This window comes from Oryza sativa, chromosome 11 (assembly GCF_034140825.1).
Source record: "Oryza sativa Japonica Group chromosome 11, ASM3414082v1".
NCBI classification, from domain to species: Eukaryota; Viridiplantae; Streptophyta; class Magnoliopsida; order Poales; family Poaceae; genus Oryza; species Oryza sativa.
In genome coordinates this window covers 27,478,761-27,501,775 of record NC_089045.1, presented here as the reverse complement: position 1 = coordinate 27,501,775, position 23,015 = coordinate 27,478,761, and the positions used below count along the sequence as shown (strand labels likewise).

At 40.1% G+C, this 23,015-nt stretch overlaps 3 protein-coding genes across 6 annotated transcripts; 1 reads left to right on the top strand and 2 right to left on the bottom strand.

The window, feature by feature from the left end:
* Positions 1-2,191: 2,191 nt before the first annotated feature.
* Positions 2,192-6,915, bottom strand: LOC107276456 (receptor-like cytosolic serine/threonine-protein kinase RBK2). 4 transcript variants are annotated; one of them, XM_066305122.1, is made up of 7 exons: positions 6,656-6,915; positions 6,110-6,564; positions 5,596-6,011; positions 4,860-4,939; positions 3,852-3,987; positions 3,456-3,635; positions 2,192-2,550 (listed from the first exon to the last, which is right to left on the bottom strand). In XM_066305122.1, the coding sequence occupies exons 2-7, from the start codon at positions 6,315-6,317 to the stop codon at positions 2,323-2,325; spliced, it is 1,248 nt and encodes a 415-aa protein (XP_066161219.1). In that variant the 5' UTR covers positions 6,318-6,564; positions 6,656-6,915; the 3' UTR covers positions 2,192-2,322. The 4 variants fall into 4 exon arrangements, with proteins under 4 accessions (XP_066161219.1, XP_066161218.1, XP_025877496.2 ...); XM_066305121.1 differs by having other exon boundaries at positions 6,110-6,570; positions 6,656-6,842; XM_026021711.2 differs by having other exon boundaries at positions 6,110-6,574; positions 6,656-6,835.
* Positions 6,916-8,869: 1,954 nt separating this feature from the next.
* LOC9266436 (sugar transporter ERD6-like 16) lies at positions 8,870-12,295 on the top strand. The gene is made up of 17 exons (XM_015761906.2): positions 8,870-9,172; positions 9,299-9,361; positions 9,517-9,606; positions 9,706-9,765; positions 9,842-9,907; positions 10,011-10,076; positions 10,183-10,258; positions 10,350-10,414; positions 10,492-10,584; positions 10,671-10,836; positions 10,922-10,968; positions 11,052-11,114; positions 11,207-11,266; positions 11,386-11,439; positions 11,527-11,586; positions 11,695-11,809; positions 11,969-12,295. The coding sequence occupies exons 1-17, from the start codon at positions 9,050-9,052 to the stop codon at positions 12,088-12,090; spliced, it is 1,389 nt and encodes a 462-aa protein (XP_015617392.1). The 5' UTR covers positions 8,870-9,049; the 3' UTR covers positions 12,091-12,295.
* On the bottom strand, positions 12,251-21,252 carry LOC4351012 (nuclear pore complex protein NUP107). Its single transcript, XM_015761905.3, has 25 exons — positions 21,013-21,252; positions 19,903-20,261; positions 19,285-19,354; positions 18,874-18,989; positions 18,714-18,745; positions 18,478-18,603; positions 18,183-18,341; positions 17,742-17,834; positions 17,484-17,651; positions 17,234-17,332; positions 16,900-17,117; positions 16,763-16,820; positions 16,211-16,299; positions 15,999-16,130; positions 15,598-15,720; positions 15,054-15,152; positions 14,755-14,946; positions 14,422-14,593; positions 14,148-14,304; positions 13,814-14,016; positions 13,474-13,615; positions 13,236-13,396; positions 13,019-13,135; positions 12,843-12,932; positions 12,251-12,486 (listed from the first exon to the last, which is right to left on the bottom strand). The coding sequence occupies exons 1-24, from the start codon at positions 21,105-21,107 to the stop codon at positions 12,846-12,848; spliced, it is 3,267 nt and encodes a 1,088-aa protein (XP_015617391.1). The 5' UTR covers positions 21,108-21,252; the 3' UTR covers positions 12,251-12,486; positions 12,843-12,845.
* Positions 21,253-23,015: the final 1,763 nt, after the last annotated feature.

Here is a 23,015-nt window from a genome sequence, read left to right as displayed (position 1 = left end):
TCAGAATAACATGCTTTCAATTAGATTGGCTCCGCAAATGTACTATTACTACTACTTTAACTACTGTATAATGATCTCTGTAATTTCTCCATTTTTGTCAGCTACTTGGTCCAATCCTAACCCAGACCGATCTATCCTACAATCTGCAGCAGCGCTGTGCATCTCGTAGTACATTGTATTTGCTGTTCCTCAGCTGTATATATTGGCCAGGCATGTGAGCAACAGCACACACCCGTATGAAAACCTATAAATTTGCTGTCCTTAGAGGTAGGTTACAAATCGACAAGAGCAACTTTAAAGAGTGTGAATTATGAGCTTCCTCCCTCCCCTGAGGACAGTTTTATATTTTCAGATTTGCATGCACATATGTACTATACTACAGTAGCATTACACTACTGCATCTGCATGCTCATTTTCAGTTTTTTCACCTTCTCTGAAGCCTGAACCCTGAAGCTTCGTCAGATATTGCTCTTGCTGTGTTGCTGAAATCTCTGCATGTGTGTGTGCATGACTTTCAGTTAATGCACCGAACAAACCAAATCGATCGGTGCATTGAATCGATCAGCGTGTGTGTGTCTGCTTCAATGGAGGTAGAGATGGTTACTACCACTACTACTGAATTACTACTCTCGTTGGCACTGGTCTACTGGCTGTTGCATCTGTTGCCTGCTTGTTCTTGGCAGGCAGTAATAGTAACAGAGGTGGTGATATTCAAGATTTTTCAGGTTCAGGGCTGGGTTTAAATTAAATGTTTGATGAGCCATGGGATGCAGGGGGTCTGGGGGACCGGAACTCTGCGGTTTGGAACGAAAAAAGGTTTGAAATTTGAATACATTTTCACTGAATTTGAACAGGTTCAGAATTTTTTTGGCGGAGGCACATTTTTACAGTGATTACACTGATAGATCCAATATTTCAGACATGCTTCAGTATGGTGGTTAATTTATCACCATGTGATGTCCTGATGAGACAGATAGCAATGTGCCGCGTTCCTATGTTGCAGAGATTGCATCGGTTTTAAATTTTGCTTGGACAAAATACGGTGGTTAATTAAATGCACAGCGATTAGTTACGGAATGTACGCTTGGATCATGCTTGCAATTAAGCGCATCAGTGTTGCAGGTAGATCAATTATAAGTGTCGCCGGTCACAAGATTTAATTGCTGTGGATTGCACGCGTTCCGGGCATGGTCTAATCACTCATCTCCATTGCTAAATTGTCCGTTAATTTCGTTCATATGGTTCTTTTAAGCTAGCTCATTGGTCATGTTATAAATGCTCCGGCTAAATCTAATGACGGGAGAGGTGAAATGGTAGCTTTGAAGCTTTCAGTGTAAAGTTTGGATTTTGGTTGAAATTGGAGATGATGTGACTGAAAAGTTGTGTGTGTATGTGATGAAAAAGGACTGAAGTTTGGATCCAAACTTTGGATCTAAACACTGCCTTAATTCAAGCTGCTGCTCTAGATGTAATTTATGGTCTTTCGATATATGAACCTTCCCTTTCCATAGAACGCGGTCAGTGAGAATTAATTATTGGTGTCGTTTTTTTTTTTAGCACAGAGGGTTTGAACTCATTTTCTCTGTTCCTTCTTCTTCATGTTAAACAAATTTTGGCGATCAAAGCATAGGCTGAGTTTAGTTCTCAACTTTTTCTTCAAACTTTTAACTTTTTCATCACATCGAAACTTTCCTACGCACACAAATTTTTAATTTTTCCATCACATCGTTTCAATTTCAATCAAACTTCCAATTTTGGCGTAAACTAAACACACCTATAGACCAAATGTTTTAGCTGCACATGTCAGTCAAATGGTTTGTTATTAAAATAAATGGAGGAAATGTTTCATCTTGCCGATAGTCTAGCTTAGAAGTGTCATCGCAAACTATTCGCAAAATTATCTTCCAGGGATAAAGGAACAATCCAACCTTGAAAGATTGAAGAAGTAAAATACATTCCCTGGCACAAAAAAAAAGTTTAAAACACTCGAACCAACAAAAGACACTATCACACTAGTAGTGGACCACTTTCCGTAACAACCGCGAGCGAATTATTTACTCCATACCTATAATATTTTGTTTTCTCAAATATTTTTTTACTACGTTGCTCAGATCATTTGTTCTAATCTACTGTCTATTAAATTTCTTGATCAAAATATATAATTTATACCTATAATCATATAGATAGTCCATTATAATAATTCGGTCAGTACTATAAATTAAACGCGAGGAAGTTTAATTAGCTTTTCAAATATGACAAAAATTGTACGCATCAGAATAAAAGGTGTACGTACACTTGGATCAAAATTGGCCAGAAATTCAACTAATTACTGTGATCAGAGAGTTGTTCTATTTCTGCTGATGACGTGTGCTCACATTCGAAATCGAAGGCGAGCGCCATGTGGCGCCTCAGATCGTCCAGCTGTCGTCTCGTCGCGGAATCCTGGCCGTTCGTTTCGTGCATCTCAACGGTGCGATCCAAGGTGAAAGTCCTCCTAGACCCCTCCACACTTCGTCGATCCTCTTCGTTTTCTTGGAGTATCTGTGTAACCTACACAAGCAAGATCAATCGTTTTACATTCTAACGCAATCAAGACTAATTATTCTTACTTAATAACCATATTGATTTGCATAAATATCATCCCAAAAAATAGCGGGTGCCTCGGTTCCTCTCATCGATTTTTTTCGCGAACACGTAAAAAAATTACACGTCAATATATTAAAAGAAAAGAGTTTTTCTTACACAACGTAATCAGCCAGACCAACTTATGCTAGGGGAAGGGAGAAAAAACAAAACCAAGGAAAATGAACTACTACGACGGCTCAACGCATCTCCAATCAGCGAGAAGGGGGATGAGCCACACTACACTCCAAAGAACTCCCCCAAAAGTAGTAGTGCCAGCTAACGACCACAAATAGCCCTCCAAAAGGATGAACTCTAGAAACACAGCTAACGACCACTCATCGGTTCCTCTCATCGATGACGGACGGTGGCATCGAGAGCAACAGCCTCAGGATTGGCAGCGGTGGCCTTGGGAGCGGCGGCGGCGACGCCACGTCCTAGTTAGGAGGGGCGGATCCGTCCCCGCCAGCCTTGGGAGCAGTGGATCCACCACCGGCGAGCACAGGAGCAGCGTCGATGATCGTGCCAACCTCAACATTGACCTCGACCACGTGATGTCGACGGCCTCACGGCGATCCTGGTTAGGGTTTTGGATTTGTCCTTTCTTTTTGAAAAAAATCATTGCAGTCTAGCCTTGGCCGGTTAAAAAATTGGTTTTTACAAGCGGCCTCCTTAGAAAGTCTACCTACGAAATAGGTTTTCACGTGTGGTTGTAACGTCTGCACGTGAAAGTACCGATGTTTCACACAACTGAAGCAAGGCGGGCATGCCCACCTGACTTGAAAACGAGTTTTGACTTTTTGTGAAAATCATTTCTGTAGCAGTGAACGTACCTCGCTCATTTTGGGCCTGAGCTCCGGCGAGTTCTGTATGCAGATCTTGGCGGCGTAGGCGACGACGGCGAGCTGCCCGGCGTCGTACTGGCCGCCGAGAGCAGGATCCACCATCATCCTCACCGCGTCGTCGTCATCATCGTCGCCATCACCGCCTCCTCCGTACAGGAACGGCCTGGCCTGCAGAGACGATGACACGCGGTGGATCACGCGGACACGCACGCCGCCATGAATGATCATCACTCCATGATTGGTTGCATATTGCATCCGTGCACATGCAGAAATAACTAACGGTATGTCGAAGAGTGTACGGATGCCGGAGGTAGAAGAAGAAGATGGTTGGTTGGTAGCCTAATTAATTTAAGGTCGGAGTGAAATAATTAATTAATTACGTACCCAAGTGAGGAGGCTGAGCTTCTTGGCGTCAATGGCGCGGCGGCCGGTGAGGAGCTCCAGCAGCACGACGCCGTAGGCGAACACGTCCGTCTTCTCGTTGAAGATGCCGTGCGACGTGTACTCCGGTGGCAAGTACCTGCAAATTTATCGTGTGTTTGGTTATCGGCCACACTTTATTACAACTGAGGTTAATTAAGTTGTGATTTTCATAAAAGTATGGTGAACAAAGTTAGCCATAAAGAGTGGTAAAGTTAGTAAGAAAGTGGCAGTATGTGACATGTGGAACCACACTATTTAAAAAGTGTGACAAGCTATAACCGTGACAGTCACATACCTAACAAAATATAGCAGCTAAAAGTGTAACATGATAAAGTGTGGCCAGAAACCAAACACACTCTTAGAGGATGTATGATGATGTCTAAAGATGCCACAACTAATCTTAGATAAATTGTGGTATGAAGACTAGAAAATATTTGACCATAATGTAACATAGTTAGATGATATTTAGGATGGCCTAAGGCTAAGAAAGTACTCCCTCCGTCCCATAATATAAGGGATTTTAAGTTTTTGCTTACACTTTTTGACCACTCGTCTTATTCAAAAAATTTTGGGATTATTATTTACTTTTTTGGGACCTACTTTATTATCCAAAGTACTTTACGTACAACTTTTCGTTTTTTATATTTGCATAAATTTTTTGAATAAGACGAGTGGTCAAACATTATAAGCAAAAACTCAAAATCTCATATATTATGGGACGGAGGGAATATGATATGGCATAAATATTGCGTAACAAAATGAGGGAATGAACCAAACACCCCTCTAATCATTCATAATCAAGAGGAAGATTACTAATAAGAAATTCATTGGATAAATCGTTGATTAGTTCCTTTGAGAACATTATGATGTGACTAATTATAAATGCGTGTGAGCATAAATAATCATCAGAATGCGACATTAATTTTGCATTTGAATTGAAGTGTGCGTGCTTGGTGATTTGAGACAGACCCGAATGTGCCTTCGAATGTGGTCACTTGGTGATGCGTCATGCTGGCCGGCAGCCACTTTGCAAGCCCAAAATCACATATCTGAAAATTAAGCCCAAAAACCAAAACCACAATTTGCGAATTAAGCAAGGCCCAAGCAAAATTACGTTTTCCCTTCTGAACCAATGGACATTCCTGCAAATTATTGATATTCACAACTATGTTTGAAAAAGTTATGCAGTACTCCATTCGGTTATAAATAATTAATGTTTATATGAGAATATTCGGATAAAATTTTAAAACTACAACCATCATAACATTAAAATTTTATAAACAATAAATATTCGGTTCTAAAGTATTATAGTTAATTTTTTTCGCCGGGAAGTACTATAGTTAACTTACTACATTTTTAAAATTTGACTGATTCTTATTTTAAACGTTACTCCCTCCTTTTCATAATATAATATAAGCTGTTTTTACTTTTTTTCTAATTAAACTATTTTAAGTTTGACTAAGTTTATAGAAAAATATAAAAACATTCTCAACAAAAAACAAACATATCACCAAAATATATTAATCTTATGTGATAAATATATTGCTAAATTTTTCTACAAACCTGATAAAAAGTTTGATTATAAAAAAAAGTCAAAACAATTTATAATATAAAATGGAGGTAATAGATATTTATGACCAGATTATTAGGAGGATTTAAAAAGAATATTGCATGCAATTCAAGCCAGAGTTAAGTTGAGAGATACCATTGGCTCGTAGTCGTCTTTGAGGAGGATGTTGGCCGGCTTGACGTCGCGGTGGACGATCCGCCGCGCGCACCGCTCGTGGAGGTACTCCAGCCCGCGGGCGGCGCCGACGGCGACCCTGAACCTCGCCGCCCACGGCATGGCCTCCTCGCCGGCGGCGGCGCCGTGGAGCCTCCCGGAGAGGCAGCCGAGGCGTGAGAACGGGAACACCAGGTGCTCGCCGCCGTCCACGCCGACGCCGACGAGCCTCGCGACGTTCGGGTGGCTCAGGCTCACGATGTGGCCGAGCTCAGCCAGGAAGCTCTCCACGCGCCCGCCCCTCTCCGGCGCCGACAGCCGCTTCACCGCCACCAGCTCGCCGCCGGGGAGGCAGCCTCGGTACACCTTCGCGTGTCCTCCCCTCCCCACCACGTTCTCTGCATCCATGGGGCACGTGTTCGTGATCGATCAGTTCTTGATTCGAGCTCGATCGAGCTTGCTATGTGTTAATGGCGATGGCGGCGGCGGCGGCGACCTTTGCTGAAGTTGCGGGTGGCCTTCTTGAGCTCGGAGAGGGAGAAGGTGCGGATGGGAGGGCGGAGGGCGCAGGCCTGGCTGCCGTCGGCGGGCGCCGCGGCCGCGGCGGAGGCGGCGCTCGGCCACTGTGGCCACGCGCCGCTGCGGATGCTGAAGCGGCGGAGGGTCGACGACATCGTCGGCGCCAGCGACGGGAGGCGGCGCATGGTCCTCGACCTCCACGCCTCCGCCACGCCCTTCCATGGCTGTCGCGCCGGCGGCGTGCACAGCTTGTCGTCGTCGGCGTCGTCCTCGTCTAACGAGCTGCTGCCAGACGTCGTCTCCGTCGCCACCGCCGCCGTCGCCGCCGTCCCGGCAATATCGCAGCTGTTCTCCGCCGCCGCCGTCCCGGCAATATCGGTCGCCGTCGTGATGGCGTCGCCGCCTCGTCGCTGCTCCGCCGCGACGACCTGTCTGAGCCTTTCTTGATGGAGATTTCACTGTGCATATTTACAAACCAAATGGGATTTTACAGAAGCAAACGAAATGAAACGAAAATCTTTACCAATTGACGCGAGCAGACACGACACTCTGCAAATCCATCTCCGTCAGAGATTTCAGCTAATTAATCTGCAGATAAGCACTCGATGATCGAGTCATCCTTGGTTGTAAACTTGTAATTCAGAAGTAATTCATTGATCTATTGAATTGCTTCTCCTTGTTCCTCGATCGCCTGCATGCAAGAACAAAAAAAGAAAGAACATTTTTCCTCTTCTTTTTTTATTTATGGTTTTGGTTTCTGACAATGGCGATCTTGTTTTGGGCCTTTAAATTTTGGCGCGATATCTACGCAATGGCGCCTCTTCTTCAACTAACATAGAAAATTTACAGTAAACAATTCAATTCAACTTTCATATGAACATGAAAGTTTCCACACGTTTCAAACAGGGTCTCACAGGTTGGCAGTAAACAAAAAATTAGACAGACTAAAAAAACATTTAGATGATAACCTTGTGGTTTAAACCTTTAAGGTGAGCTGTCATCTGTATCCATTTTGGTACATTGGCGGTTACAGGGAAATTTTTTGGACTAATTTCAGTCAATTTTGATGCTTGTTGCTACGGAAGTAGAAATACTCAAATACTCCCTCCATCCCTGAATATTTGACGCTGTTGATTTTTTTAAACATGTTTGACCGTTCGTCTAATTCAAAAAATTTAAGTAATTATTATTTCTTTTCTTATTATTTCATTCATTGTTAAATATACTTTTATGTATGTATATTTTACAAAAGTTTTTGAATAAGAGAAATGGTCAAACATGTTTAAAAAAGTCAACGGCGTCAAATATTTAGGGATGGAGGGAGTATTTCCTTACAAAAAAAAAGTAGTAGAAATACTTGGGCCAATAAGGCAATAACCATGCATATTTGGTTTGCTTAATGGGCTGTATCTGGGCCTGACAAGTTGTCAATTAAAAACGAAGTATAAACACTTCTCTAGCAAACAAATTCCCGACTCATATCTGACTCAGACTCAACCAGATTCTTTCAAACTTGAGCTTAATTATACAGTAAAAAAGACTCATCAACACCTACCATTAGGCAGCAGATGACAGAAATGTTCTACATGTGCATCAACGTGATCACATTTCGACAATGATCGATAATACACCAACATGCATCCCCAAATAGCTTGGGACTGTACTACTTGGTATATAGTATAATACCATCTCCAATTGTTCTTGCCATGTTTGTTTCCTGTTGATCTCCTTGTTTTGCATGAGCTGGACATTGGTAATTAAATTACTCGTTAGACAGCTCCCAGATCCATGTGGGTAATCAAGTTTTTAAATTTGTTTATGCCTTGATGACAAAAATTAGCCATGTTGTCCCAAAGAGATCAAACCAACCCTAATTGTAAATTTGAACTTTGCATCGAGTTCCATGTTACTATATGTCTATCAAATCAGGCGTGTACGTCCTTATTCCAAATTTAAATTAAAGAAGTTGCAGTTTGTAACTTAAAATTGTCAAGATGTCAAGATCAGTATAGCTGCGGCAATCATAAGCCTTAACAAGAGCATGGGAATGATAAGAGAGAAGCATCCTTTGGAGACTCTACTTTATTATCACTTTTACTTTTGCCATCAGGATATGTTGTACAGCATGATAAAATGAGGTCATATTTGTTTGTAGCCTTATATCAGACTAAATTATCCATATTGCAAGTCATTTTTGTTTTGTACTAAGTCAAATTTACATAACTTTAACCGAGAGAATAGAAAAAATACACTAATATTCACAGTAATAAATATATGCAAAGATATGTTTCGTGGTGGATTTCAATGAAACTAATTTAATGTCATAGATGTTGGTATACTTTTCTGAAAACTTAGTCAAAATTAGAGAAGTTTCACTTATAATAAAACTAAAATGACTTACAATACGGAAAAAGAAGGAGTATATGCAAACATTTAGGTAAATACTCACAATTATTGTTCTTCTACAACATGTTTCACAAGGAACAGTACTTGTATGTCACTCCATTCCTCAATGTTATGTGGACCTGAACTCACATGTCACATAGACAACTGGAGATTTCAAAAATATTCAGCCGCAATCCTTCTCTTTTTACACCATAGAATATTTTCTTCCCTCACTGATTCTTCATATTTTAAAGCCATTGTTGGATATAAGCCACAAAACTCCAGATCTGGCAGCTGATAGAAAATTATAAGTTTCTAACCAAAGCAAGGGGTCCAGCTTGTGCCATCCATCGATCTCCCTATAAATTGGAAGCCACTTATCACTCTAATCACTCATTGCATACACGGTTAATTACATAAAGCCACTTACTATATATGCAGCTTAGTAGCAGAGCTCAAGGTTGTAGCTTCAGTTCAAGCAAGAACTGAACTTGTTGAAGGTTAGCATCAGTTAGCAGCTAAGGCCATCGCCATGGGAGTGTCCAGTGGTGCAAGCGAGTCCCTCCTTCCCCGGGCCGGCGGCGATGGATCGCTGGCCATGGTCATCGCCAGCACCGGCGTTGCCGTGCTCGGCTCCTTCGTCTTCGGCGTCTCGGTGAGTTCAAAGATCAGAATAGGATTGAAACACACTTGTCAACATTCCTTTAGATAATGGAGATTTCATTCAGAAATTACTTCTGAATTTGCAAGTGCATGAATTAATTGTATTATTCTCTTGCAGATTGGTTACTCAGCACCAACTCAGTCCAAGATCAGGGAGGATCTTCAGCTCTCGCTCTCCGAGGTTGCCGAAATTTTCGCTACTTCACTCAAATAGTATTTCTGAAATTTGTCGCAATGCCATTCTCAACTGAATTTCTACTTCTGTACAAGTTTCCCAAAAGGGGAGGACAATGTAATTCTCAGTTCCTGATCATGTTGTCCTGTTATTCTCCGCAGTATTCGGTTTTCGGATCAATAATAACAATTGGGGCAATGATAGGAGCAGTTGCAAGTGGGCACCTTGCTGACATTTCTGGAAGAAAAGGGGTATCTACAAGCCTGAATAATCTTTTATCTATTAAAATCTTTGTGAGAATTCATCAAGAGTTATAATTCATTAACCAAAAAGTTTTGTGAGTGGAGCAGGCAATGAGGACTTCTGCTCTTGTTTGCATTGTCGGATGGCTTGCAATCTTCTTTGCACAAGTACGTTTTCTTAATCTTATACTTCAATAAGTCAAGAATGTCAAGAAACTGCTTAACTGAATTCACAACTTTTCAGGGTGCTGTTTCACTTGATTTTGGGAGATTCTGTACCGGATTTGGAGTAGGAGTATTTTCATATGTGGTATGAATGATCAATCAAGGACATCACTTACTGAACATATTAATCTTTCGAGCACTGAACATATTGTTTAGATTCACTGACAGCAGCTCTTGTAACTGAACAGGTACCGGTTTTCATAGCAGAAATAGCTCCGAAAGCTCTTCGTGGGGGGCTTACAACACTGAACCAAGTAATTTTACTCTTAACAAAAACTAAACAACCTGAAGGTGCTGCAACACTTTTTAGAAAGATATATCATATTAGTGTTTGAAATCAAATTGGCGTTTCAACTGCAGTTGCTGGTGTGCACTGGGTTATCTGTTACTTATATTGTCGGTACTATGGTGACATGGCGCATGTTGGTCATAGCAGGTATATTCATAGGAAAAATCCCATACTATCATCTGGTCATGTAGAACTTACAACAAGGTAGTGATAATTTTTGTATTTGACACATTTACAGGACTTGTACCGTCCATAATTCTTATAGTTGGTCTTTCCTTCATTCCTGAATCCCCTCGGTGGCTGGTAAGGCATTGAACAATATACTTAGATTTGATTCTGAATTTCCATTCTAACAATTCAGCACCAAATTGAAAACACAGGCAAAGGTTGGACGGCAAAAGGAGTTTGAAATAGCGCTCCAACGCCTCCGTGGTAAAGATGCGGATGTGTCCATTGAAGCTGCAGAAATCAAGGTTCGACATCGTTAACAGTATATTTTAAGATACAATTATGGTGCAGAAAATTGTGATTGTTATCAGTAATTCCTCAATATATACAGGAGTTCATTGAGACCATTGAAAACCTTCCAAAGGCTGGAGTTCAGGATCTTTTCAACAGAGCCTACATCCGTCCTGTCATTGTTGGTGTTGGCCTGATGGTGTTCCAGCAGTTTGTAGGAATTAATGGAATCTTGTTCTATGCCAGTGAAACTTTTGTATCAGCCGGTAAAGTCGCAATTTTTCGCGCTTCAAAACACTAGATTTTGTCAGTTCCAGAGATGTCAGACTAAATTGTTGGTTCATTATGCAGGGTTTGCTTCAGGAGACCTAGGAACAATCTTGATGGGGTGTATCCAGGTTAAAATAATAGACGTGCAGAACTTGATCAAATTTTCCTTAAATTCTAAGTAAAAGTTTTGACTGTATACTGTTAATAACAGGCGCCAATCACAGCTGTTGGAGCATTACTGATGGACAGAAGTGGTAGAAGGCCACTGCTGTTGGTAAGTGCACTCAAATTTTCAGCACTTGGGGAACTGTTACAGCAGAAACTACTGAAAAACACACTTAACCACTTCCTTTTATTTCTATCCAGATTTCAACATCAGGACTCCTAATTGGCTCTCTCATGTCAGCAGTATCCTTCTACCTGAAGGTAATATTTGACAAAATCACTCAATCCTTACGCCTATTTTGCATTTTCCCCCAAGAAGATTTGCACCCATCTTTGTTGGGTTATGTAAACCAAATTGAAGCACATTATTTGTTGTGTAGATTCATGGGCTTTTCTTGGAGCAAGTACCAATCATCGCACTCACTGGCATATTGGTACATTGAAATTTTTATTCTGTTTGATTATTTCGAAATTTATCTGTAGTTCAGTTATGCTAAAATCCATTTTTATAACTGAAACAGGTGTACATTGCTAGCTATTCAATAGGAATGGGGGCAGTCCCTTGGGTCATAATGTCAGAGGTAAAGTGCCAAACATTCAACCACCAGATTTCAGCCTTCACTAAAGATTTCATCAAATAGAACCAGAATTCAGTGTAACATTAGCATGTTTGTTCGTATTGGATGCAGATATTTCCCATAAATATAAAAGGAATCGGTGGAAGCTTTGTGACTCTGGTGAACTGGTCCGGTTCATGGGCAGTTTCTTTTGCCTTCAACTTCTTCATGAGCTGGAGTTCTTCAGGTGAGCCAAATCTCTAGTCATGTTTTGCTGACTTTAGCCGTCTTTCACTACAACCGTGCAAAGGATAATCTTGGAAACAGTTCAAATGTACACATTTTCAAGTTTACTGTTAAATTTGTAACATGAGTTTGGAGATAAACCACATTCTGTTTCATGCAGGGACATTCTTCCTTTTCGCATTAGTTTGCGCAGTGGCCATCCTTTTCATTGTGAAGATCGTGCCAGAGACAAAAGGCAAAACTCTGGAGGAGATTCAGGCCTCAATGAATAGTAGCACATAGGTGCCAAAGGGAAAACAGAAGCCCTGACACTTTTTTGTCGGTCCATGCACTTGTTGAAAGCCATTTACCGGTTTGAGTCTTTTCTGCTCTGTAATAGAATTCAAGTTCATTTGCTGCTGCTATCAGCCAGTTCAGTCTTTCAAACAGTGCAAAAGAAATATAGTGAAAATAAAAGGCTGAGATCAATAGATATTGAGTTTGACAACCAGATAACCTTTTTACATTTGTTTTCAACTCTTCTGATGGAGCATGAACAACACAGTTACTTACAGCTGGTACTTTCTATTTCTTTCGTGAATGGATTACAAGTGATACCTAACCACACGGTGGGGTACGCCATGTTTGCAAACTAGATTTGGACAGCTGGTGGATACACCCATCACAGGTATACACATCCTGCATGCACAAGTTAGCAAAATGTCACCTGAGCGAAATACCAAACTCGACAATGATGTGATATTGAGATCAATAACGAAGAAATAGAGATGAAATATACTGGTTTTGTACATAACTGCCGTGAGCAGCACATTTAGTTATTTCAATAAAAACAAATACTGAGATGTGCAATTTCCCTATTCCCTGAAACATCATTCTACATTGGGCCATACAACCACACATTTCCTAAATAAATAAGTAGTTTATGTTGCATGTTTCGAAAATGTAAAATATGCACAGACTAGTCTTACTGATTCCTCTGAGTACAGGAGAAAACGGTTAAATGGTCATTATTACAACCAAAATGTAACATCAACCTTTTAGCCATCAGCAGGTAACTGCTCTAACTGCTCTTCCTCAAGCTCCATTTTAGATAGGTAGCATTCTCTCTCAAAAAGCAGGAATTCCTGAATTAATTACAAAATATTGCTGTTGACATTAAGAAGTTCACAAGTAATTTATATTGACCAAATAAAAAGAATATAACACTAACCTGCAACTGCTGTTGGCTGAACAAATGCATTATTCCAGATTCCGATGAAGCAACCAACTCAATGAGCTTATCACAATGATCTAGAGAATCACCTGCTTCAGATAGAGCGATGGATGCCTGAAAAATATAAGAAACATGTATCAATATATTAGCTATATACAAGCAGCACAGTAGCAATCATTTCATCTGCAACAAATCGGATATATTGCTACATCACCTGCATAGATCGTAGAATAGTTTCTGGCAGGCAGCATCTACGACAAAGCCCACGAATTATGTATGCAGCAGTGCTTTCTACTGAACCATGACCATCAGAATACCAAGCATCAAGCCGTGATATTTCAATTGAAACTCCAGGTTGAAATCGATTGAGTTCACCTGCCATAATGAATTATTCACATAAATATTACAGACTATTCCAAATCACAGTATCATAAAGTGTCGATAAATGATACCTTTGAACCCAGCAGCCATAATTGCAGCAAGAAGACCTCCATCATTGGCTTCATGAAGCCCCAAACCATCACCTTCTACTGCTAGGCAGAGGAGAGAAACTTGAATACAGCAAGGATCTTTAGATGAAACATTCACATCCACCTGTTCCATGGATTAGTCAGAAAGTGCAGGACAAACTTAGCTAAACAGTAAGTGTAAGTTAAAATGCAAATGTGTTTTGAACATTCAGTGTTCCTTATTAAAGACAGGTTACAAAAAACAATTGAGCATGGACTAACACTTCATCTTTTTATGCTCAAGAATAACATGGCATAAATTTAGGCAAAGTTTGGAACCAACCTTCAATTGACGATGCAACACTTCCGTTTCACTAACAGTAGAGTACAATGCACTTGTCAAAGCTGTGCATGATGTTGCATCTGGCAGCATGCACTCCCCAGAAGGTAGGCAGAGTATTGCAGTTGCATGTAACTCAAGAAAAACATGTTCTGAGGGCTCGATTGGACTACTCTCGACAGCATTTAACCATGGAATATCTTCCCCTGGTTATGAATGATAACAGCGTAAAAGAGGTGGTAACAAAGTTGAATAGATAGTTCCATATGCTATCAGAAGTTTAAAGTTTTGAGAAGAATATATGCAGATGAACATATATCAACATTTAGCAACTTACTGTATAATAATAAGAATGCTAACTCCAGCGTTTCTTTCGCTGCAGCAACAGCTTGACTCTTTTCTTCTGCTGAAAGCATTTCAGGAGAAATAGACGCATTCTCCATCTCAAATTTAAGCCAACTCCGGTAAGTAGCATCCAGGGAGTAATATTCATGCTGTTTGAACATATAGCAGTTACTTGGTCAAGAAAACTAACAAGATTCATAAATAAAACTATCAGTTCTAACATAACGAATAGAATATGCAAGTCAGGAGAAAAGGAGGCATCTTACCCAATCTTCAAACTCCCGTAAATTATCAGATACCTCAGGATCTTCGAGTGAAATTAAATTTTCTTTTTGTTTCAATGGTTCAGCCAGGATGGCAAGCAACTTGTGTGGTCCTACTGGTAGCTCAGGAACTCTCCTCATTGATATCAGGGAAAACTCTCTGAATAGTGTGTTGCTGATGGAGAAAGGAGTAAAAAAATAAATTCCATGGACAAAGGGAAAAGATAAATGAATACCCTTTCACAAACATGCAGTGCAACAATGAATATACAATATGGAATGACACAAAAGAGGGTTCCAAAGTTAAACTGGCAAAACAATTGAACAATCAGTTACCTGTGCATCAGTGCCCGTATCAGAAGCTTTCCACTGATCATCTGAAAATCTGGAATCGAGGATGGCGGTGTGAAGCAAAGCCACTGAATGACCGTTGCTTTCTGGAGTGCTTGTAAGTGATGCATTTCCGCAACATCAAAAATATCTTCGTCATACTTAATGGGTTTCGGTTCGCGGGATCTTGAAAGAACCCTGGAGTAAATTGAAATTCTTGTTACAACTTATCCATGAAAACAGATAAGCTAAATATCTCAAAATAAGTTCATTTCATTGCCATATACATCCCATAATCATCAGACCTCTCAATGATCTCTTCAAGAGAAGCCTTGGATGCATCTCCAGATGAGAATGGCAAATACTCCACAGCAGACAGGAAGAGCTTGAACATGGTATGCAAGCTGTTGCCAGGGGAAAAAATGAGGGTATTTAACCAAGTATTACAACTTGCAATGGCAGTCAGTAAAATAAAGAATCAAATAAAAAAAAGATTGAGAATATTTTAACATAAAACAAGGAAATCACGGTACATCAAGAGATATAGTTGCCACTTGGATATTGACACTATTTTCTATAGCAACATGCTTAGACAAACTCAAAACCGTATAGGATTGGAAAGAAAAAAGAGAAGATCAAGCTAATAAAGCCTGTACTATATATGAAAACCATATTCTATCAGGCAAATATCACATCACATTTTATCAAGGTATGTATGGACAACTGAAATACTGTTGTTGATTTTACTAATAGTGTTAAATACACTATGTCAGGAACAAAGATGAGCAAGCTTATAGAATATAAGTAAATTAATCCCACAAGTAGATGGTAAATATACGATAGTAATACCTGCTATTTAATCTTAGTTCCATCATTTCAACAAACAACTCAATGCAAAGGTCACGCTCAAGCTGAGAAGCATATACTCCAACCAATTCCTCTTGCTGCTCTGAAAACAAGTACCTCACATACCTGGAAAAAATCAATGACTTTCTGATCACGAATGAATGAAGTAAATAAAGACAAGCTAAAAACAGAATACTTAGAAACATGAGAACAAGAGTCAACTGAAGATAAAATCCCTATTTAACCATTAGATAAGACACAGAAGGCTAGAAGCAATGGATGTGAACTACTAATAAACACAATTAATATCTAAGGTTTGACCAAATGGATATCAAGAAACAACAATACAATTTGAATAATTCCATGCAGCATAAATTGCAGTTCATTTCATCAACAATACTTACATGTTGATGATGAGATCACCAACAGCAACTAGCTTTTCCTCAAACTCATCTTCCATTTCGTCGCTGAAAAGGTATCTCAGAACAAGAACAATATGTGCTCCGAAGCGTATCATATCAGGGTCATCACGGGGCCTAAATGACCAGAGAAGTTAGTCGTGAAAAAAATGTGGAATGTATTTGGAAACCATCTCTTGGAATCATAAAATACATACCTCAATATGTTTTGGTCGTCTTCAGACGGTGACACCCATGACCATAAAAGATCAAGAAGATGAGCTATATTTCCACTCATGAGATTCATCTATCAAATAATAATACGGGAAGTGGCCATTAGAGAGTGGTTAAACAACTTCCTATGTTCACTATTATAATGGATGACTATGCAAGGAGTGTAGTTTCTTGAAATTGTCTATATGCTCCATTTAATACCATGCGAAAATGATTTTTTGTGAAGAATTGAGTCATGGAAAATGATACATAAAAATTTGGACAAGTGGGAGAAATAAACAACAAATATAATATTCAAATGCTTGGAATTTAAGAACCATAAACGACTACAAGTTTAAAAAATTGACTGCCCTAGTCTAAAACTGGCTTTAGCAAGTAATTTTGGATGAGTTGCTCCCAGTTTAGAGCATTCTAATGAAGAATGCATAAAAAATTTATCTAATTTAATTCTGGCATACCACATTAGATAAACTAAGCTGAGAATGCATAAAAAATAACATGACAGGTGGTTCACCGTTCTTGCAAGTCTATTTTACCTCGATTTGTCTATGCTGCTCCCGGCATGCTCGAGAAACAGTTTCATGGACAAGGTCGCTGCATCACAAGAATGACAGAACATATAAATAGGCAAAAGATGGATTGATAGAAGTGCCATGCAATGCAATGTTAATACCTCGAGTGGAGTTTCTGCAGAAGCGCAGATATATCACGGGGTTGCTGATCAAGAACACTGTGTGGCCAACTTTCTGGGCCAGCTGAGTTCAACATAGGTTGGGTTCCATTCATCTCGTCATCAAACTGTTTCTCTTCTGGTCTACTGGTTTGGTACTGAGACAATACTAGATCCACTTGAACACCTAACCAGGATTTTGTCATTGCCCAACAAGCTGACTAGGAAATCAGAGAGAAAATAACATATCATATGGAGGTCACGCATTCAGTCAAGGAAAGAACAACTTCAAGAAATCAAACTCAAAACGTTTGCATGAGCTGAATAAACAGTATACCTCCCAGTCAGTACAGATCGGCAAGATACGCTTTAAGTTACTGCATTGTAAAGCATATACTGCCATCTCATATCGGCCACCATCTTGTTCAGCAATTTTCTACATAAATATTATCAATTTCAGATTTAGGTTTGCAAAGCATTATGTGCTGGCTACACAAAAGTGTAATGAATTTGAAGAAAATAAAAAAATTCAGACCATTAATTGAGAGCACAACAGAGCATAGTTCAAAAACAAGAGCATGTTTAACCTCTGAAGCACAATATGAAGCCCATTTCCAAAGACATAACTGCCGTCCAACACCACTTTCCAATTCAATCGCTTGCAGTGTTCTAGACTTTCCATTCTTCAGCATGGCCTCCAAGGAAGGAAACAAATCTATGCCACCAAAGGGGCAAAGAGTTGCAGCTCTCCATGACTGAAAACATACTCAAGGATCAATACACAACCAAAAGAAGGTAGAAAGATACATTATAAGAAACACATGGGATACAACTAACTGGCCTACCTGACCAGCAGACCGACACAGTTCAGATGCCTCTTCTAACCTTCCTGCTCTCAAGAGAGTCCAGATATCCTCTAAAAGCAATTCATCTTGCTTCTGCTCCCACACAAAGAAAGATGTTAACCATTATTACTTCATTAGAGATGCTAAAACATGAGATATTTAGAAAATGACTATTGAAGGAAGCAGCTTTATTTTCTAAACACACAGCACTGCCTGCTGCTGCTAATCATGTGGTTTTGCTCGAGTCTAGTTAAGAAATAAAATTTGAAGCATTAGACATGCTAGAGTTATCCACGACCTGCTATGCTATAATGAACTTAGGGAGGTCTCACATGCTATGCTGCACTACTGTTCAAACAAGGAAATTAATATGTAATGAATGGTTCTGGTAAAGTCAAACCTACCAAGTACAGTTGAACTTGCGATACATCAGTAGCCTACCTTGTCATCAGGAAGAAGTTGGGCTCCTTCACGAGTTGGAGCATCAAAATCCACATGCTTCACTATAGTAGTATCATTGTTCTTTCTCTTTATGTACCTTTGTGTACGATGCCAAACACCAGAACTTGGTAGGTATGAACCAACATGAGATCCTCTCACCTACATGGCATAAAGGCAGGATATTCTATTCCATGTCAATTATGCGGCAATAAACAATTCCTACCAACTTCTCAGCAGAAAATGAAGAACACTGAAGTGAAGTCTTCGAAAGAAAAAAAAAAACAGGCACTTTTACCTTTTTCTCCAAATCAAGAGCTTCAGAAGCAAGACCCTCAAGCCAAAGTACAATCCGTAGACATAACTGTGCCGTAAGGTCTGTTACAACAAAGCGGCAAGCTTCTTGATGGGAAGTAGTCGGTGCCTATCAACAAAAATATTGCAGACTTTAGGTGATTTTACAGTTTTGACTTCAGAGGACAAAGTATGCAGATAAATGAACTTAATACATCAGCAGCTATATATGTCTCTTACCACAAATAGCTCTCCAGGAAGCTCCTCATTTCCTGGCATGTAGCAGATGAAATTTCATTGAGGGTACAGTAAAATGATTACTTAAAGAATAATGCTGATCTATGGTTTCCATTACTGAAAGGAAAAAAAAGGGTCTCGCTTAAGTGATTGAAACTATTACCTTTCCCATAGAGGTACCAAAGAAGTGACCAAGAAGCAGCCTCATCCAGTAACAATTGCGCTTTTTGCTGCATAAGTCTATCCTCCACCATCCGAAGCTTTCCTGTCCCAGCGGACCTGAATATTGGATGGCATTGCCCAGATACCAAAGAATAGGCATCAGAGCTATGATAAAAGTATTCATCTTTGCAACTGTCAGAAATTATACACAAATTGTTTGGAGTAATCATGCATAAGATTTATCAGTATAGCATGATGCAACAAAACTATGAGTTAATGATAGGATAGCAGGAACGTTTTCAATAGCAGAGAGATAATCTAAGAATCGCTGACTGGTGACAAACAGACCGAATCTAGCAGCTCATAGGAGGCTATAGAATTGAACATGGTATAGTGCAAAGCAATAGAAAACCTTATCGACTCTGAAGCATTTCGACATGTCCTCTCAAATTGTAAAATCACATCCGAGAAGGGCATCAATCCTGCAAGAAGAATCACTCGTCAGAATTCAGAAGTCATTAACCCTTTCAAAGTAAAATCAACCATTGACTGGAAGGGAAGTTAAAAGGAGCAAAGATACAGTACCAAAAATGTATCTCAATTTAAATTTCTGGTCACATAAAATTGCCAGCTTCTGGTGCTACTATTAATGTTAACCATTTATTTGGCTATAGTATTGTGCAGGAAGAGTTTCTCTTGTAAAGTGAAAAGACATATTTTTAAGAGTAAGTAGTGGGCATGATTTGCAAGCATCCATCGTTAACTGTGCTACATGAGTTCCATGCAAGTTAGCTTACAGAAGAGCCTTCGTAGTTTCATGGTTGATCAAATTAAAGCTAATAAACAAACGCAATGGCATGAGGTGAAAATTACAGAGACAAAAGGGTGCAAATAAAGCTTGGAAACTACAGTCTATCAGGCACCAAAGAGACATCAAAGAAAAACACACAAGTAAAGGCTGCCTATGCCAAAATAGATACAGAACAGTTCATAAGACGCTTGCTATCCAAACTAAATTGCTTGTACCAACCTTGGATTGCAGAATCAAGGAGGGATGCAAAAATTGTAGAAGTTGTTTCTCCTTCATGTGGCATATCCTCCTCCAGTTTGACTGATTTCAATGCCGACCGCACTGCCTGCCTACCTGAACTGAAACCTGCATCTGAGGCATCCAATGATGCCCTTTTTTTTCCTGATCCAAACAGCTTAGATTCATCCAGGCTATCAAAATCAGAAATATCAGCAGCCTCCTGCTTGATATCTTCAAGGAGTAGACCAGCATTGGGCCGCCTCTGTATGCTGTTTCCATCACAGAACAGCCTTGCTTCTGAAAATTTGGAGACCGCAGTACCCAACAGTGGAGAGGCATTTGAAGAAGATAATCTCTTTCTGTTTAAATTATAGAGGAAAGAAAAATAATCAGCTAGTATAGTAGCCACCCCCGTAAGAGTAACAGGTTCTCACCATTTTATGCAACTAAGTTACATTTACTCTTTTCTGCAATTTTAGCTACAGCAAGTACTCAACCGTACACAAAGAGAACTCAGTGAAGAAATATAAGCTAGAGTACTGACTATATCCTGGCTTAGAACATAACTGGTTTCGTGCAGATCTTTGCGAATACAACCTGCTTGGGCATGGATCACTCAAAAGCAAAACGAGGCAGATTCATGTGCTCCACAATAGACCTTTGCCTCATGGGGAAAAAACACTAGACGGATATCTGGTTTGGTTGATTACTTGACTATTGATTTGGTCAATTCCCATTTCCCAGCACCAAAATTGACCATAGATTTGTTGAAACAAAATGGACAATCTAAACTGTCACCAAGCTGAGGCGGACAGTACTTAGCAATCTGAGCCTGACAAGAGAGACTTAACTACTGTTCTGCGACCGACTGCGACGAACCAACAGCCTGAACACCTCGTCATCAAACGCAACACCAGCACATCTAGTGTCCTCACATACAGGAAATCGATCTCTCCTCAACCAATTTCACTCCATTTCCCCTCAAACTAAGAAACCACCACAGCATCACGCTCACTCGCAGCAACGCCCGCATCGGCGCCACTCACCCACCCCGCCGGCGAGCGCGCGAAAGGGTGGAGCGCGAAGAGGAGGGGGAAGAGAGCGTCTCACCTGTAGCGGCGGTACTCCTCCCGGCGGCCGGACGACTCCGGGTCGAAGTAGTTCGCCATCGGCGGCGGCGGAGGCGGCGGCGGGTCCACCTCCATGGCGAGGCCTCAGGGACGGTGGCAGCTAGGGTTTGCGCCTCCCCCCTCCCTCTCCAATGGCCGCCGCGAGAGCTCCAAACCCCCAAACCCTAGCGCCGCCGCCCTCCTCTTTTTGGCTCGACGTGTTCGTTCGAACGAATTTTCCGAAATTTTCCTCGAATTTTCCTTCGAATTTAGAACTGGACCTTTTTTGCATGGGCCTTTCTTGTCTGGGCCCATAAGTAAAGTAGGCCCATCAAAACGGCTCAACGCCGGAGCTTTTGGGCCTAATGGGCTAACTGAATTTGGATCCGTGACAAATCCATTTCCACGATGGGCTGGGCCACACGGAAGCACAGTTTCCACGTGCGCTTTTCGTGTTCGTGTATAACACGAGTGGGTTTAGTTTATCCATAATGGTATATGATGACTAGGATGCTTTGGCGTATGTAGTATGTTTATGGCGAGCCACGTCATCTTCTTCGTGCTAATGATCATCCGTTGATTAATTAAGGGCCCACTTGTGATTAGCATAATCATAAGTACGTAAGTGAGGTACATACGTAACCATATCTCTTGGATTGGAAGAAATACATTAAAGTACTGTCAGCTCCATTAGTTGCCTAAACAAACCAAAGCAAATTGTAAAAAATGGATTCTAAAATTTAATTTTAAAGTTGATTTAGCCTACTCGGTTATACAGTTAAAATCATATATCTCAAAAAATAAACTTAGCCAATTGTTGAAATCCATGTGGTTTAATCAATATGGCCCAGTTCTTTTTCTCAACTCCAAACTACAACTTTCTCATTTTCTATTAACACGCTTTTCAAACTATTAAATGACGCATTTTTGATAAAAAAAATTATAAAGTTGTTCAAAAAAATTCAAATAAATCCATTTTTAATTTTATAATAATTAATACTTAATTAATTATGTGCTAATGATCTTTCTCATTTTACGTGCGCTGAAAACTAAGAGATCGAACGGGGCCTAAGTAGAATAGTTTTTTTTTAGGAAAACATATTTTTCCAAAACATGTAGAAAATATTACGTTTTAATAATCTGGAGAAAAAAGCTTGGAGAAAAACCAAAAATAATACTCCCTCCATTTTATATTATAAGACGTTCTAGCATTATCCACATTCATATAGATATATATGTCTAGATTCATTAATATATATATATATATATATATATATATACACACACACACACACACACTAGTAAAAGTGCCCGTGCGTTGCACCAGGAAGCACACAGATCAGAAAAAATATGCAATTAATTAAAATACAAATTCGTAGAAATATTTGGTATTTTTAAGTAGGTATATATGTGTATAATTAAATAAATTTACAAGTAAAGCAAGTGTGAGAAATAAAATGACATTGTTAAATTTAATTTTATTAAATTCTCCATGATTAGTTACGCTCTTTGGAATTTTATTGGAATTTTCAGAGCTTAATTGCTAATTTTAATAATACAAACATCATTTAATAATTATTTAATTGGAAAAAGAAAGAAAATCCTTCCTTTTAGGTTTGCTTAGAAATAAACACATTCAATAATTATAATTGTAAATGCTTCTAAAAAAATAAAGCACTATAAATGAACTTCTCTTCTTTTTCGGCCCGAGGGACCTAATATAGATTTATTTCTGGCTCGAGGGACCTAAAATAGACTTATTTCCGTCCCTTCCGGTCAGCCCACGGCCTTATCAAAACCCTAACCCTAACCCTAACCCTAATCCTCCTCTCCCTCCCCCCCTAAGCCGCTCAGCCGCCTCCCCCACCCCACTCTCGACGCCGCCTCTCCCCCTCCCCCTCTCCCCACCGGCGCCGCTTCCCCTCCCCTCCCTCCGGCGGCGCCGCTCCCTCTCCCCATCTCCCGCCTCTCCCACCACCGGCGCCGCTTCCCTTCCCTTCTCGC